At 41.8% G+C, this 14554-nt stretch overlaps 1 protein-coding gene across 8 annotated transcripts in view; it reads right to left on the reverse strand.

The window, feature by feature from the left end:
* The window catches only part of MFSD2B (MFSD2 lysolipid transporter B, sphingolipid), an 80738-nt gene extending 66626 nt beyond the window's left edge, over positions 1-14112 (reverse strand). For 2 of the 8 annotated variants that reach the window (XR_013345547.1, XR_013345546.1), the window contains exons 1-3: positions 13622-14102; positions 6051-6176; positions 3333-3457 (exon numbers count right to left, since the gene is read on the reverse strand). Coding sequence is in view for 6 of the 8 variants with exons in the window: in XM_077812459.1 (XP_077668585.1) it covers positions 3333-3457; positions 6051-6176; positions 13622-13744 (374 nt within the window). In the remaining 2 variants the exon portion in view is untranslated. Of the gene's footprint in view, positions 1-3332; positions 3458-6050; positions 6177-7190; positions 7250-12969; positions 13223-13621 lie in introns of those variants that run through there. The other 6 variants (XM_077812459.1, XM_077812457.1, XM_077812453.1 and 3 more) reach the window with 6 other exon arrangements.
* Between the last annotated feature and the right edge of the window lie 442 nt (positions 14113-14554).

Consider the following 14554-nt stretch of genomic DNA (forward strand, 5'->3'; position numbering starts at 1 on the left):
CAAGGTCACAATAAAAATTCAAACAAAAGAGAAAACAGATTAATCCCTTCACAACAGGCCTATTCTCACTGTTTTCTCCTATTGACATTGGGGTCAGCTGCTTATTTTGCAATGGTGTATTGAAAAAGTGGACTACAAAAGAATAATGTAGGTAAATAGTTCAGCAAAACAATGGCTCTTCCACACTGCTGTATGGGATGAAAGGCAACACTGGGAGCTGAATGTGTAGAGTAACAAGGAAAGTAGCCAGGTTCTGGTACTCTCTGCCTTTCCTGGTTTCTAGGTCACAGCTCAGTCCGCTCATACTGAGTCAGCTCTTGAAGCAGTAAACGAGGATGTGATCGAAGCATCCCAAGGCATGTTCAGATTTTGTTCAGCTACAGCTACCATTACATTGGACTCAAAATGGTTCTTACACAAACTTTTGTGCTACTTCACAAAAATAACTGTCTTTCTTGTTTTTCGCCCTCTAACCCTTCACTTTTCCTTCCCCATTCACTTCAATACTCATGCTTAAAGTTAGGCATGTGATTCAATGACGTGATGAATCACAAGACTATCTGTGGTCCCCCCCTGCAAGGAAACTAATGTGTAACATTTTGTGTTAGTATCCTTTATCCCAGCACCTGCACATTCCTTTGAAACATCACACGATATACAAAGAAGACGACCAACACTTTGATGACTTGTTACTGTATTAAATAAAACCCTAACCTTTTTTTTAAAATAAAAAAACGACTCCTCCTTTATTAAATACACCTGTCAGATGGGGCAAGGAGTGAAGTTTGCATAATTCCCTAGTTCACTTTAAAAACTTAAATGGCTGTAATAATTTCACTCTACAAATATTAATCAAATCAAACCCCAAGAAAAGGTGTTTTAAGCTAATTAGAAAAACAATACCAGGTCTTCAATTGGTGTAAATGGGCAGTGCTATATATTATAGGCAGGGGTGGCCAATCTGTGGGTCCAGAGCCACATGCGGCTCTTCAGAAGTTAGTATGCAGCTCCTTGTATAGGCACCGACTCCGGGGTTGGAGTTACAGGCGCCGACTTTCCAGTGTGCTGGGGGGTACTCACTGCGCAACCCCTGGCTCTGCCACAGGCCCTGCCCCCACGCCACCCCTTCCCTCCCTCGAGCCTGCTGTGTGCTCTCTCGTCCGCCCTCCCCCCCTCTCCTCCCAGAGCCTCCTGCACGCCACGAAACAGCTGATCGGGAGGTGCAGGGAGGGAGGGAGAGGCGCTGATCGCTGGGGCTGCCAGTGGGCGGGAGACACTGGGAGCAGGGTGGGGAAGCTGATGTGGGGCTGCTGACTTATTACTGTGGCTCTTTGGCAATGTACATTGGTAAATTGGGGCTCCTTCTCAGGCTCAGGTTGGCCACCCCTGTTATAGGGTTAAAGAGTTTTCCCTGATGACGCGACATTTAAAAAAAATTCCTCCAGAAAAACAAGGGCAGTTTGACAAGCGTATTTTAAAGGCCTGATTAGATAAGTGAAGTGTAAGTGCAAGTTGTACATTAGGGAGTTTAATGCAAGGGGCTGATAAGTCTATGTGATGCTAGGCCGCAAGTCATTCTAACACTATTCTTTCTCCTGAACAGACCATATTTACAGGGTATAACGGAACTGAGAAATGATTCTGAAAACAGCCAATACCACTGGGTTATAAAATGCACCCTACTGCATCATGATTTTTTTCTAGCTTAATTTTTTTCATACAGTGAGTTTAGTGCTCGTGAATGAACAAAGTATTTTGATTTTTCAATTCAAAACAATTTTTCATTTGAAATTTTACTTCACTTTATTTTAAAAAGGTAAAAAATAATTCTTTCAAACTAAACATTTTATTCAATATGAAACATTTGTTTTTAAGTTTTTCAGTTCACTAAAAATTAAAACAATTTCTTTTGGGTCAACTTGGATTTTTTTTGTTTATTTGTTTTTAATTTTCCAATTGGACAACAAACTGGGGGGAAATCAGTTATTTGCACAGGTCTAGTCACTAACTCAAAGACTCTGACAGTAGCACCTTTGAATCTATGAGACTGAAATCAGCGACAAAAGCAAAAGACTCCAGAGTCCATAAGCCATCCAGTTTCCTTTTGTTTTTAAAAGGGAAAAAAAAATCCACAACACATCATGGGAGCGTTTGGGTCCTGAAACGTGCATCATCCTTTTCCAGTTTACCGTCCCACCTTTCACCCTCCTTCCCCCATTGGTAATATTTATATTTCTGTTCAACACTAGGGTATATCTCCCCCCTCCTTACACCACATGGAAAGTGTATGTGATACTTGCTTTTCATTGTTACATACGGATTTAGTGAAGGTCAGAATAGAGTGAGAGCTGTCTAAGGGCTTTAGTGTGCTTCAGAGGAGAGTAATTCAAGCAGGACCAGAGCCCCTGAGCATGCTGGAGCTGCAGCTACACCACATTTAGCTGCTTGAGGTGGGAATATGAAAAGGGGGAATGAAGTTCTGTGAACTACGACAATGCTGGCAGCCCCAACCTCTTCCAGCAGTTGGTTCCTTGTTAAAAATCATGACAATTTTCACCCTCCAATTAAATGTTTTAACTAGGGGGGCCAATAGTGAAGACGTAAAGAAAGAGTCCAGAGAGGTGTGCGGAAACGGCTGGTGGGACTGGCTTGTGTTGAGCTGGGATGAATGCTGACATTCAGGGGAAGATCCTGCACTGCCCGTGATGAGAACGGAACTGACCACTAGGGCAGTGCAAGCAGCTCAGCGAGGTGGCCTGAGACATACCCTGTTGGGTCCATAGGCCTACCATGTTAGAGTTGGTGAGCTCCAGCCAAGCCTGCATGCAAGGAGTGGGATTGAGATGGGTGCAGTGCCGGAGTGAGGGCTCAAACAGGTATCTAATGAATGACTAGTCTTCCAACAGTTTGGATGCATCTGAACCAGAAGTGGAAAATAAGCCCCTTTTGATGCAGAATCCAACTCAGAATCAAAACCACAAAGGGGTTTGGTCAGATCTGGAAGTTCAGATCCTCTCCCACCCAAATTCAACAAGATTTTGGATTTGAGGTTCCAGTTTCAGCCCATCTCTAAACAGTTGAGTGGTTTCTTCAGGGAGCTTCCAAGAAAGCCCCTTGTTGTAATTTATGGAGGTGCAGCTGAAAACAGGAAGCAGAGAAGAGTGGAGTTTTTTACATATTAATTCTATCCATACTAAAATCAGTCTAATTTGAGAAAGGCAAAAGCAAGAAAAAAAATAAAAGGTTTAATTCAATGAAGCCATTATAGGATTAAAGGAAAGAGAAAAAAAGGGGAAAAAAAAAGAAACAGAACAAAATATTTTTCTGCTTACCAAGGCATAAGACGGCCAATTTTTGTCCATTTACTTTTGCTAATAAAAAAGCCAGCAACAGGATCAGTAACTGCGCCCCAGGCTTTGCCAATGAACAGCACCAAAGAGGCATGAAACGGAGTAATCTGAAAGTATAGACACAGTGCTCTAAACAAGATCCATCATTCAATGGAACAACATAAAGCAACTTTCCAGAAAGAATCTCAGTGTTTTACGTAAAGTGTAGTGATAGCTCACTTACAACACACATTGACTACTATTAAAAATCATGAATAAATAGCCCTCCACCATCAATGCATCTTGGGAGACAACAAACTAGACACTGAGATACAGGCACTATGCAAGAGAGAATGTGCGTGATGGGAGCAAGGTGAGGAGAGAAAGATCATAGTTGAATATAATGCTGGGGAGAGGTGTCAGCCAGACAACACTGGAGACTGAAGTCTGTGGTTTAATCATAAAACCAGGTACCGCAGAAGTAGAGGTAAGGTAAGCTTCTCCCACAAGACCCCATTTCTAAATTTCTGCTCCTGAGCTGGAGCAGACAAGAGTATAGTTCATTTCCCATGTCCATTCAGTCCTTAGTATCTCTACTGACATTACCTATAAGAGTGCCAACTGGTACTAATTGTGAAAGTGGTTTTGGCATGATGGGCTTATTTCTACAAAGAACTGAACTGTGACTACTAGAGTTAATACTCCAATATAGTACTGTTTCTTCCAAATGCTTATTCTGTATTTTCTGTACAACATTTCTGTGTGCAACTTTTTTTCCAACTAAACCAGAGTGAGATTAATTTGGATGACTTGGAATACATCTAGTTTGTTCGTTTTTCAATAACAGTTGCAGTTAGGGTCACATGTGAATAATGTAAACTGTTACCTTTAAATCCAGTATATGCCAAAGAACAGAAGACAGCACATTGGTCAAATGAAGCACATTTTAAAGTTTTCCCACATTAAAAAATAAAATCAAATGAAAAAAAAAAAGAAATTTACCAAGCAAATGTGTATTTTTCAGATTATGATTAATTACGTGGGATGTAGTCATTCCTACATATATCTGTACTAAGTGCAAGAATTCACACACAGACAACACAGTCATGGGGTATGAAGAGAGCAGTGAGCACGTAAGGTGGGATCTGCTCTAGTTACCCCGACATTCCCTTGCCACCAAGCTAAGTGACTAGAGAGTCATTTCAACATGCATATCATCGGTTTTGCTCAAAACCTTTATTGAGATTGGAGCTGCCTAACGAGACTGCCTATGAATTCTTCCGCTCTTCAGTGTTTCAATGGGAAGGGAAGAGCAAAGACAGACAAAGTGAGGATACGGTTTGAAATGTCAAGGATATACAGCATGATTTGTTAAAGGCAGACACTGCACACATTTGCATTGCATGTCTCATACAAAATTTATCCCAAGCTATGTTAGAGTTAAATCATAGTGACTGAACAGTTTAATATTAAATAAGAGCTGGTTGAAAATTTTCCATCCAAACTTTTTTCCAACAACAAAAAATGGCCTTTATTCTTAAACAAATTTATGCAAATATTTGGGTTTTTTCCCTTTGGAAAAACTGAAAAATGTTCACCCCAAAAGTCATTTTTTTGGAATTTTTTCCACCAAAAATATTTACTATTTTCCATCCAGCTCCATTGGATAACAGCGGGAGAAGGGATTTAAGAGGCATGGATGGGGGATAAAAGGTATAAACTTCCACTGAATTTAGAAATGAGATAGTCAATGAGCCAAAGAGATACAGATACAGGTGCTCAGATTCTATGGTGATGAGGAGCACACAGACAGCTTCTGATGAGAAGGTTCATGCACTGGCATTGCTCAGAAAACACAAAGGGATAGCAAGGAAATGGATTTTGGACTAGCACATAGAGTGTGAAGGAAAACTTGGAGAGATGATAAACTTTCTAGCATGAGATCTGTTTCTGTATACATGTTTGCACAGTGCTTACCATGACCAGGGCCCTAAATTCAATTATACAAATATTAAAATACAACAGGGCAAAATTCACACCAGCTTGTAAGAGTGTGCAATTCGTAGCTCCTTACAGCAATTCTAAATTTGGTCCAAGGTTTCTAGGTGGTGTGGGATTATATACATACCTACAGAGGTTATGCAGGTAAATTAAATGGATGGAATTCTAATGGTAAAACTGAAGGCTGCAAAGGGTTAACTCTGAATGTTAATTTATTGGGAAATGGCTCAGATTGAACATAAAAGATTTCACACAGTGGGCTTCGTAATCCCACAGGAACAGCACTGCCACGATTTGGAAGAGAATTGCTCTGCGTGGGGAAGAATTCCACGTAATCCTTGTAAAATGAGGTATTTGACCCCTAAAAAGTTGAGGGGAGGGGGAAAAAGTGGAGCTAAGACCTTTGCTGGAGAAACTGTGGAACAAATGGCTCGTTCATGTTTATTTAGTGGGACCGACAAACAATTAAACAAATAAGGACCAGCTAATCAAGCACCCATTATCACACTATTACATTTATCAAGCATAATTACTAAATAAGTTTTGTCACTAAGCTGAAAAGAGTTTCCACAAGGGCTGAACAATTAAAAACAACAACAGAATATAGTTAAAAGGCATATGAGTTGAATTATCTTGATATTAGATACAGGAAAATTAAGTAGGTGATGACATTGTAATTGAACAAAGTTGGAGCCAGAAAGCACTTTGCACGTTACTTACATGTGCTATATCTAACAGGTAGATCTGTAGAAAAAAAGCAGTGGCACTTGTAGCAACTTGGTTTGGAGCGCCTCCTATTGCATAGCATAATTTGCTGCAAACTGAGAGTCTGTCTTCCTGTCTGAGCTGAAACAGAACAAGAACAGACAAGTTAAGAGAAAATGCAAAACATTAAAAGTTTCACAAGTTTATGGTTAAACTCATATTCAGGCACTTATTTAAGTGGTCTGATATTCAGCATTTTCATAGATGCTGAATATCCAGAGACCCCCACTGACTTCAGTGTTCAGAACCACTGAGAATCAGGCTACTGGCTGCTATTCTTTACTTCAGGAAACCAAGTTTGAACACTGTGATTCAGCTTTCAGTGCCTGTTCCAAGTTACCAGAACTGGAGTCCAGGTAAACTGACTTCCCGTGAGCTAATTCTGAAAAGCACACTTCTTAGAGGCCGCAAGTGAGCATGGACCATTCAAGTGCAGTGAGTCCATGAACACACGATAAGAAGCAATCAGGCAGACTTTGTAGCTTATAGACACTATCTATGGGGCAGCTCCTGGGTCTTGGATGACTTGCTGAGGGACGGTGTTATCTCTGCCCAAAAATGAATTATTCAGATGGCAAAATGTTGACTAATTATCGGATATCAAACTTTTTTTTGCTTATGTATGTATCTATTCTTTCAGACCACAAAAATCAATAAATATTCTCATATTATTCTACTTAGACAATATTCAGAGAGGAGGGATGGTCTTTTAGTTAAGGCTCTGCACGCAGACTCAGAAGGTCTGGGTCCAGTTTTTGAATTACAGGAAGTTTTGCAGGACTCTGGGCCCCCTTACTTCTTCTAGGGGCTACCTGACTTCTGTCTTGTGACCCCCTTGCTTCTCACTATTATTTAAATTAAAGCAAGCTGCTTGACATTAAGGGCCCCTCCAGCATTTTTCCCCATACTGTGAGATGTGCTGTGACCTTGGGCAAGTTACTTAACTTCTCTATGCCTCAGTTACTCCATCAGTTAAAAAAATAGGCAGAATGGGGAGAGTTTTGAAAAGCATCTAAGTGACTTCAGAGCCTAAGTCCCATTGCTTTTCAGTAGGAGTTATGCTCCTAAATCACTTAGGCACTTTGAAAATTTTACCTGAAGATACTTGTCCATCTTTGTTGAAGCACCTTGAGATGTATGGATGAAAAGTGCTAAGCAATTAGCATATTAGACTGAAAGTAACTGGCAGAAAAATCAAGAAACAGAATAAGTTATTGCACCCTATTACGAAAAATAATAATTCAGAGACAAAGTGTTAGGAGTCTAATAGATGAAAGATAACATGTTTTCAGAGGGGAAAATGGCACATTATTGGAATATGTTTCTAAAAGCTCTAATTTACTGTATTAGTGTTAGCTGAAAACATAGGTGGGAAATATCCACACACTAATCTTAGTATAGAGTGCCAGTCACCATGGGGGCCACATACTAAGACCCTGACTAAAACTATTTCTGAGAATTCTAATTGTTAAATTCAATCCCTCTTTAAAAAATTGTTGATTCTTTTCAAGTTCCTTCCAATACCAATGCTAATCCTAGGTCTGCCTTGGTTGTGGCCAAATATCTGGATTGAATGTACATACCCTCATTCTTCCATTGCAGTCAGATTAAGATAATAAAATGATGAGGCGCCAATAAAATGCTTTATTATTCTGATATGTATTACCTATTTCTGAAAGCATTTTTAATGTACAGTATCAGCTATTTTTAATTAGGTGATAGAGTACTTACTGATAAAGAACTAATAGACAACAGAATCTTTCAAGATCTGGCCTTGCTCCTTTGAACTATTCTATATAAATAGGTAAACAAGTGTATTAGTTTTATGAAAGTTCTTTGTTTCTGAGTGATGTCAGATGTCTGTACAGATAAAGAGCAAGATCTCCATGTACAAATCACAGCTACTGGTCTAACTACATCTCCGATCCCTCTGGGTCTCTTTGAGTACATATACCTTTCACATCTTGGGCCCCAAGCTATCATCTCTCTCGGAGTGGAATCACACGATTCTTCCACTCTCCGACCATGCCTTGAGCGGCAGTCCCCAGGTGCTAACCATGATTACCTCAGCAGGGGATCCTGTTAGGTATAAGGTTCCTACTTTCCCTTCTCTCCCATACAGAGAGCATTAGCATCTGGGTGGCATAATCTGTTCCCTTAAAAGACAGTTCCTTTCCCTCTGCTTCAGAGAGAGTGTCCTTTAAAAGCTGCTCAATCTTTTTCATCACCCCCCTTGCCCAGAGACTAAGTCACTTTTTATTGTTTATAGCCCTCTGAACTGTCGGCTCACAGCACTGGCAAAACAGTTGTGTTAATCTGGGCTGGAGCCTGGAAGTAGTCCATCATCCTGTAATTTCCCACTAAGTATTTCTTGGGAGGCTCTTTGTCAGGATCCATTGTGTTGCTTTCCTACATGTTTTTCTATTCAACTAGACCAATGCATTAATTGACTTATATTGAGTTATTAGACTTTGCCGTACAGTAACTTCACCTCACTGACTAGGTGACATACCGTATTCAAAATTATTATATAGAAGCTCCAGTCCCCCCTAGTTCATATTTAAGAACTTGCAATTAGAATAATTATATTACATTGTGAAATAATTAGCAATAAATAAAAAAAATTAGACTTATAGACCGTGAGCAACTCTCATTTCTCCAGTCAGCTTCACGGCTAGAAAGTTAAGGATCTCAATACTTTTGCATTTTTTGATTCAGAAGTCTCATTGAAATTCTACTCCCCTTCTAGAAACTGCCAGGCTGCTTGGGTAGCATACTTACAGATCACCTTCAAGCAAAGTTAACATTTTTGTCTCAGCAGCAGTTAATGGAGGCTTTCACCTGTGACTAATTTTGTCTATAGCTATGTATGCCATTGCTTGAATAAAATGAGCTCCTGGAATCTAATTATATTCAGTACAATATCACTCACTTATAGGGAGTTTTGCATGTTTAAAGCTCTGCTCAAACAATTCTCATCTGTCCTTGCAAGTAATAAGCCACATGACAGATGAGGAAACAGGCAGAGAAGTTAAATGACTTGCCAAAGATTCAGCAGGGATTAGAACCAGGTCTTCTGACTCCTGTGCTCATTCAACTAGACTATGTTGCCTCTCATAGCCTTAGAAGGGGGGCTATGGTGTTGGAGGCAGTGAATCTAGTGGTTAAAGTAAATGGCTGGGAATTCCTAAATTCTAACTATTGCTCTAATGCACTCTGTGCCTTACTTTCCCCATCTGTACAGTGAGGATACTGCTTCCCCCACAGGAGGCTTCTTGTTTTAAGAGTGTTGTATGTTAAGGGGAAAAAGAGTTCTGAGCAGCATGCTGAGATGAACACTTTTGAAAGTCTCATACTTGGGGTGCAAATCCCCTCCCCCTTTATGTTTAATTTTTCACTAGAGATTTAATTGGCCCCGACACTTGAACATACAGTTGTGCATTACTACATGCTTCAACACTGCAAAGGTTTGAAACTGTATGTCCACATTGAACAGCTCACGGCATTTACACTGGGACAAAGGATGGTCTTTTGGGTAGGACTCTGCCAGACTTCCTCAGTGGCCTTAGGCAAAGCACTTAATCTTTGAGTCTCAGTACTCCTAACTCTAAAATGGGAACAATAACTCTTCCTTTCTCCCACCCTATGTGTCTTATCTATTTCACAGAGACAGGGACTGTGTCTTACTATGGGTTTGTACAAATGCCTCACACAATGGGTTCCAGATCTTGGCTGACGCCTCTAGATGTTACCATGGCACAAATACATTGTTTTTATAAAGGACAAGAAGTGTATTAGACATTTTCTTGTAGAAAGGCTTAGAGTGGTAGGTCTTTACAGGATATCCAGAAAGCTGGATTTTTTTTAACATTGCCTTTTAAATATAAGGATAAACTGCAAGATTCCACACTTGATTGCCCATTTGAAAATTTTCAACATGCACTTTCACACTTTCTTCCATACTGGCTGTGTGCAGAGAAGGAGCTCCCTGCAAAAATGCACCAGGCCACTTCATTATCCTCCTTTAAACTCACCTATGTTGGGCCACCTGCCAAATACTTGACAGTGATTAGACAGCTCGGGTGCTTGACCACTGCTTATTTCACTATTGATAACTGTCTCACTGTTATCTTATGCCTGACCCCTATCTATTATATCCACCTATTGACTCATCTTAAACTTAGATTTCAAGATGTAACAGGCTGGGAACAAGTTTCAGTTATTTGTCATATGGTGCCTAACACAGTGACCCACTGGTCTCCAGGAATTAAGTGCTATCCTTGTCTCAGTTTTCTGTTGTCAGCATTTTAAACTGCGCTCCACCTCAGAGGCATGCAGTCCCAATTTCTCCTTGTATTTGTTTTGCCAGACTGGGCTGTGACATCAGTGGTAGGCTCCGATGAATTGCACCAAAGAGCTTTCTAATTACTCTGGCATTGCTAAACACAGATCATATATTGCAAGAGAATCCCAGGTTAGATTTGGCCCTTTCCCCTCACCATCACTGAGCCTGCTCACACCCAAGGCACAAATCAACATGATAAGACGGTGCCACGCTTGCAATCCAGATCTACATGAGCTTCTGTTACAAAGGTTTGCAAGCATGATTTTAAATCAACATTACTCTCATCCTTCCTTCTCTTTCTCACCTTCTGTTTGTAAATGCCACCCACTCATTGCTTCTTATCTCAAAAACTAAACTCTGGGCTCTTCAGAAGAGGAACACTTTCTATGAGTTTGTGCACTGCTCAGCACAACAGGGCTCTAATTCAATATGGAGCCTTTAGGCACAGCTGTAATACAAGTAACCATAACAGTCCATAAACCCAATGTTTTTAAACAGGAGAATTAGCCATTCACTAAGTTCATTCTTCATTCATGCTTCTCTGGATGGAAAGAAAGTCTGGCTTGCTTTGAGAGATTTTTTAAGTTGTATTTGAACAAAATTATTTAAGTCTCAAGTTGCTTCTACAGATTGTTTCGGAAGAAGGGCGAAGGGAGAGAAAGCTCCAGCCTGAAGATTTATTTTTAAAAATGGGAGCAGGGGGAAGAGGACTAGGGCAAGAAAGATTGAGCCTCTTTCCTTATTATCTTCAGATCCACTTTGAAACCCTGCACTTACTACAGTACAATTAAAAATTGTATAAAGTACAATAATGAAACAATCACATGTATCTAAGTTGAAGCCAGGCAAATTCAAACAGGAAATAAGTAGTAAATTTTTAACAGAGAGAATAATTAACCATTGGAACAATTTACCAAGGGTCATGGTGGATTCCCCATAACTGACAATTGTTATATGAAGATAGGATGTTTTTTCTAAAAGATACACTTTGGAAGTATTTTAGGGAAGTTCTATGGCCTGTGTTTTTTACAGCAGGTCAGACTAAATTATCACAATGGTCCTTTCTGGCCATGAGATCTATGAATCTAAGATAAAGCAAGAAGTTTTAACCGAAAATGAGCGCTTCCACTTCTGAAGTAGAATGGTGGATCAATGGTGGATGTTTTTTAATTCAGGTAAGTTTGAAAGTCTCTCTAATATATAAAAAGAAAAGGAGTACTTGTGGCACCTTAGAGACTAACAAATTTATTTGAGCATAAGCTTTCGTGAGCTACAGCTCACTTCATCGGATTTGCCACAAGTAGTCCTTTTCTTTTTGCGAATACAGACTAACACGGCTGCTACTCTGAAATCTAATATATAATAGTCTTTAATCCTGTAACTGAATACATATATCTCATTTTCTTGGGAATTTTACTTCCTTCACTAATATGAACTGAAACTGAATAGAATACTATTAAGAAGTGTTCATGGGTACAGAAGACAACTAGCAAAAGCAATCCTGTGCAACTGGAAGAAAACATTTCAGTTGCTGGATGGACTGTGGCTGGGTGAACACACATTTTGTCACAAGCTCTTCTTTATCAAGCAGGTCCAGAACAAAACCAATAGTGGTTTAAGAGGAATGGGAAGGGATAGCAGCAGCTGAGACTTTAAGATAGTTTAAGTCAAGGTTTATCTGATTCAACACATGATGAGAAACTTTCCCAGTATAATGGTTCTCCCCCACCCTGTCTCTCAACATGTATTTAACTCTGCAGATGAATTTGCAGAAATTAAAGGGATGGTTTATTCCATTTTGATATTTTCCCTTGGAAAAAGTTGTTTTCTCAGTCTGGCTATGGCATATTACAAAGCTGTATATGGTGCTGCCTATCAGATTCCAGTTTATAATGTATTACTGGATAAATATTAATGATGACATTTTAACCCTGCAATCTTCTGTGTAGAAAGGTTGATATTTCAGTTTTAACTGCATTTCCCAATTTGTGTACTTAATTTTCTCACACCATTAATGGAACAATAGTCCCATTTTTAAACTGAATGCACATGCTCATATCTATATAGACAAATGCACACATGTAGCAATTTAAACAGAAATATTCATCTTCTTTTATAGCTATTGCCTCCCTGGAAAACTGCATTCTAGGAAGATACAAATACTTCCTGGAATATTGTTAGATCTCTCAACACACACTTCTCCAGTCATATGCTACAAACAACATAGTAAACGGGTTCCCCCCAAAATTCTACCCTTCAGTCTGTGTCTCTTGCTCTGTTACAGGGGAAATCTGCTCACAAAGAAGATGGATGAAGAATTACTCCATTTCCCCCCATAACTATAACCAAGCAGTGAGATACACTGGGCACTTTGCTCCTGAAAAAAGATATCCTGAGCACAGCACAACTTTAAGGGATAAGAGTGAAGAATTTCTGTGGAAACACTTTGAAAATATCTGAAGAATAGCTCTGTGTAGCTTAAAAGCTATCCTTTTCACCAACAGAAGTGGGTCCAATAAAAGATATTACCTCATTCACCTTGTCTCTCTCATATCCTGGGACAAACACTGCTACAACACTGCAAACATCCAGCATTTGGGGAAAAATGATCCATGCAAAGAATACATACATATCTATCTGTTCTCTCAAGTCCAAGTGGATATAACATCTCGGACATAGAAACCACTCCAATTCTGCTTTCTGTTTGGTGACAAAGTTTTCAATAAAAGCCTCATCTCGTGTTTCGGATTCCCCCAAGGAGGTGCAGCCTCAGAAGCTGCCACACAAGAAGTTTATTCTTGGAGGGGCAGGAATTTAGGGAAAGTAATAAAATTACATGGGGGGGGGGGGTTTGGAAAGTCACCGTCCATTGCGGATCTGAGGTTTTTCGGTCACATTGCACAGGGTGGGAGTCCACCAAAAGAGGATGATCACTGGAATCCACTCAAGCATCTCAGACCATCGGGGCCGCCCGCCCGCGCCGCGGGAAGAGCACTCCGCTAGCCGGAGCGCGTGGAATAGTTCTAGGGCACTGCGAGGAAGAGGCTCAGGCAGATCCCTGGCGAGCTCGTTCAGACGCAGGTGGGGGAAAGGGCCTGGAGCAAAAGAGGTCAGAGCCCTGCGAGCCCAGCAGCCCCCAGGGGCGACGCCGGGGACCCGGCGGGCAGGCACAGCCGCTCACCTCCTCTGCGGACCGCCCGAGCGCTTGTTCCTGCGGCGGCTCCTGTGGGAGAAGGGTGGCCTTCGGCGCTGCCTTCCCAGGCCCGTCCCCCGGCTGCGGGGTGTCCCCTCCAGCACCAGCCATGCCCCAGCCGCCGCCGCCCCCCAAGCAGTCCGCCGCGGGGCTTTTCAGCACCTGTCAGGCTGGGGGGCGGGGCCGGGCCGAGCTCGCAGCGGCTCGGCGCCCCTCCGCAGCCATCTGGGGCGCGGGAGAAGCCGCGAAGGGCCGCAGCTCCCCGGGGAGCCTCTGTGGTCGCTGCTATTCCTCTGCCACTGGCTGGAGACCTAGGCTCGCTGCAGGGTCACCCCGGGCCCAGCGTGCAGGCGCTGGGTGCACTCAGAGCCCCCCGGCCCCGCCAGCATGCTCCGGGCGCGGGAAAGCCCCGGCGCAAAGGTCTCCAAGCACCCCCGAGCCCGTGATCAGAGGAGGCAGAGCTGGGGGGGCGCCTGCCCCTGCCTGCCATGCACAGAGTCGTTTCCCTGTAAAAAGAAAAGGAGTACCAGTGGCGCCTTAGAGAGTAACCAGTTTTTTTGAGCATAAGCTTAGCTCACGAAAGCTCATGCTCAAATAAATTGGTTAGTCTCTAAGGTGTACTCCTTTTTGCGAATACAGACTAACAGGGCTGCTACTCTGAAGCCTGTTTCCCTGTAAGATGCCCACCAGGCTGCATCTCTTAGCGCAGGTCAGGGCAGGTAGCAACACGGGGAGCAGGCGCAGTGTTGTTCTCCGCCTTTGGGGAGGGGGAGGGGGGACGGGGTGGGACCTCTCTCCGAACAACTTGCAAAACAAAAAGTCAGACTTTATTTTACTGGAGCGAGGCAAGATCCTTGCACGAGGCGTCACAGCGCTGGATAAATTGCATAGAGCAGCGGACTGTACAGCTTTCAGAGTAAC

This window comes from Eretmochelys imbricata, chromosome 3, assembly GCF_965152235.1.
Source record: "Eretmochelys imbricata isolate rEreImb1 chromosome 3, rEreImb1.hap1, whole genome shotgun sequence".
In the NCBI taxonomy this organism is placed as follows: domain Eukaryota; kingdom Metazoa; phylum Chordata; order Testudines; family Cheloniidae; genus Eretmochelys; species Eretmochelys imbricata.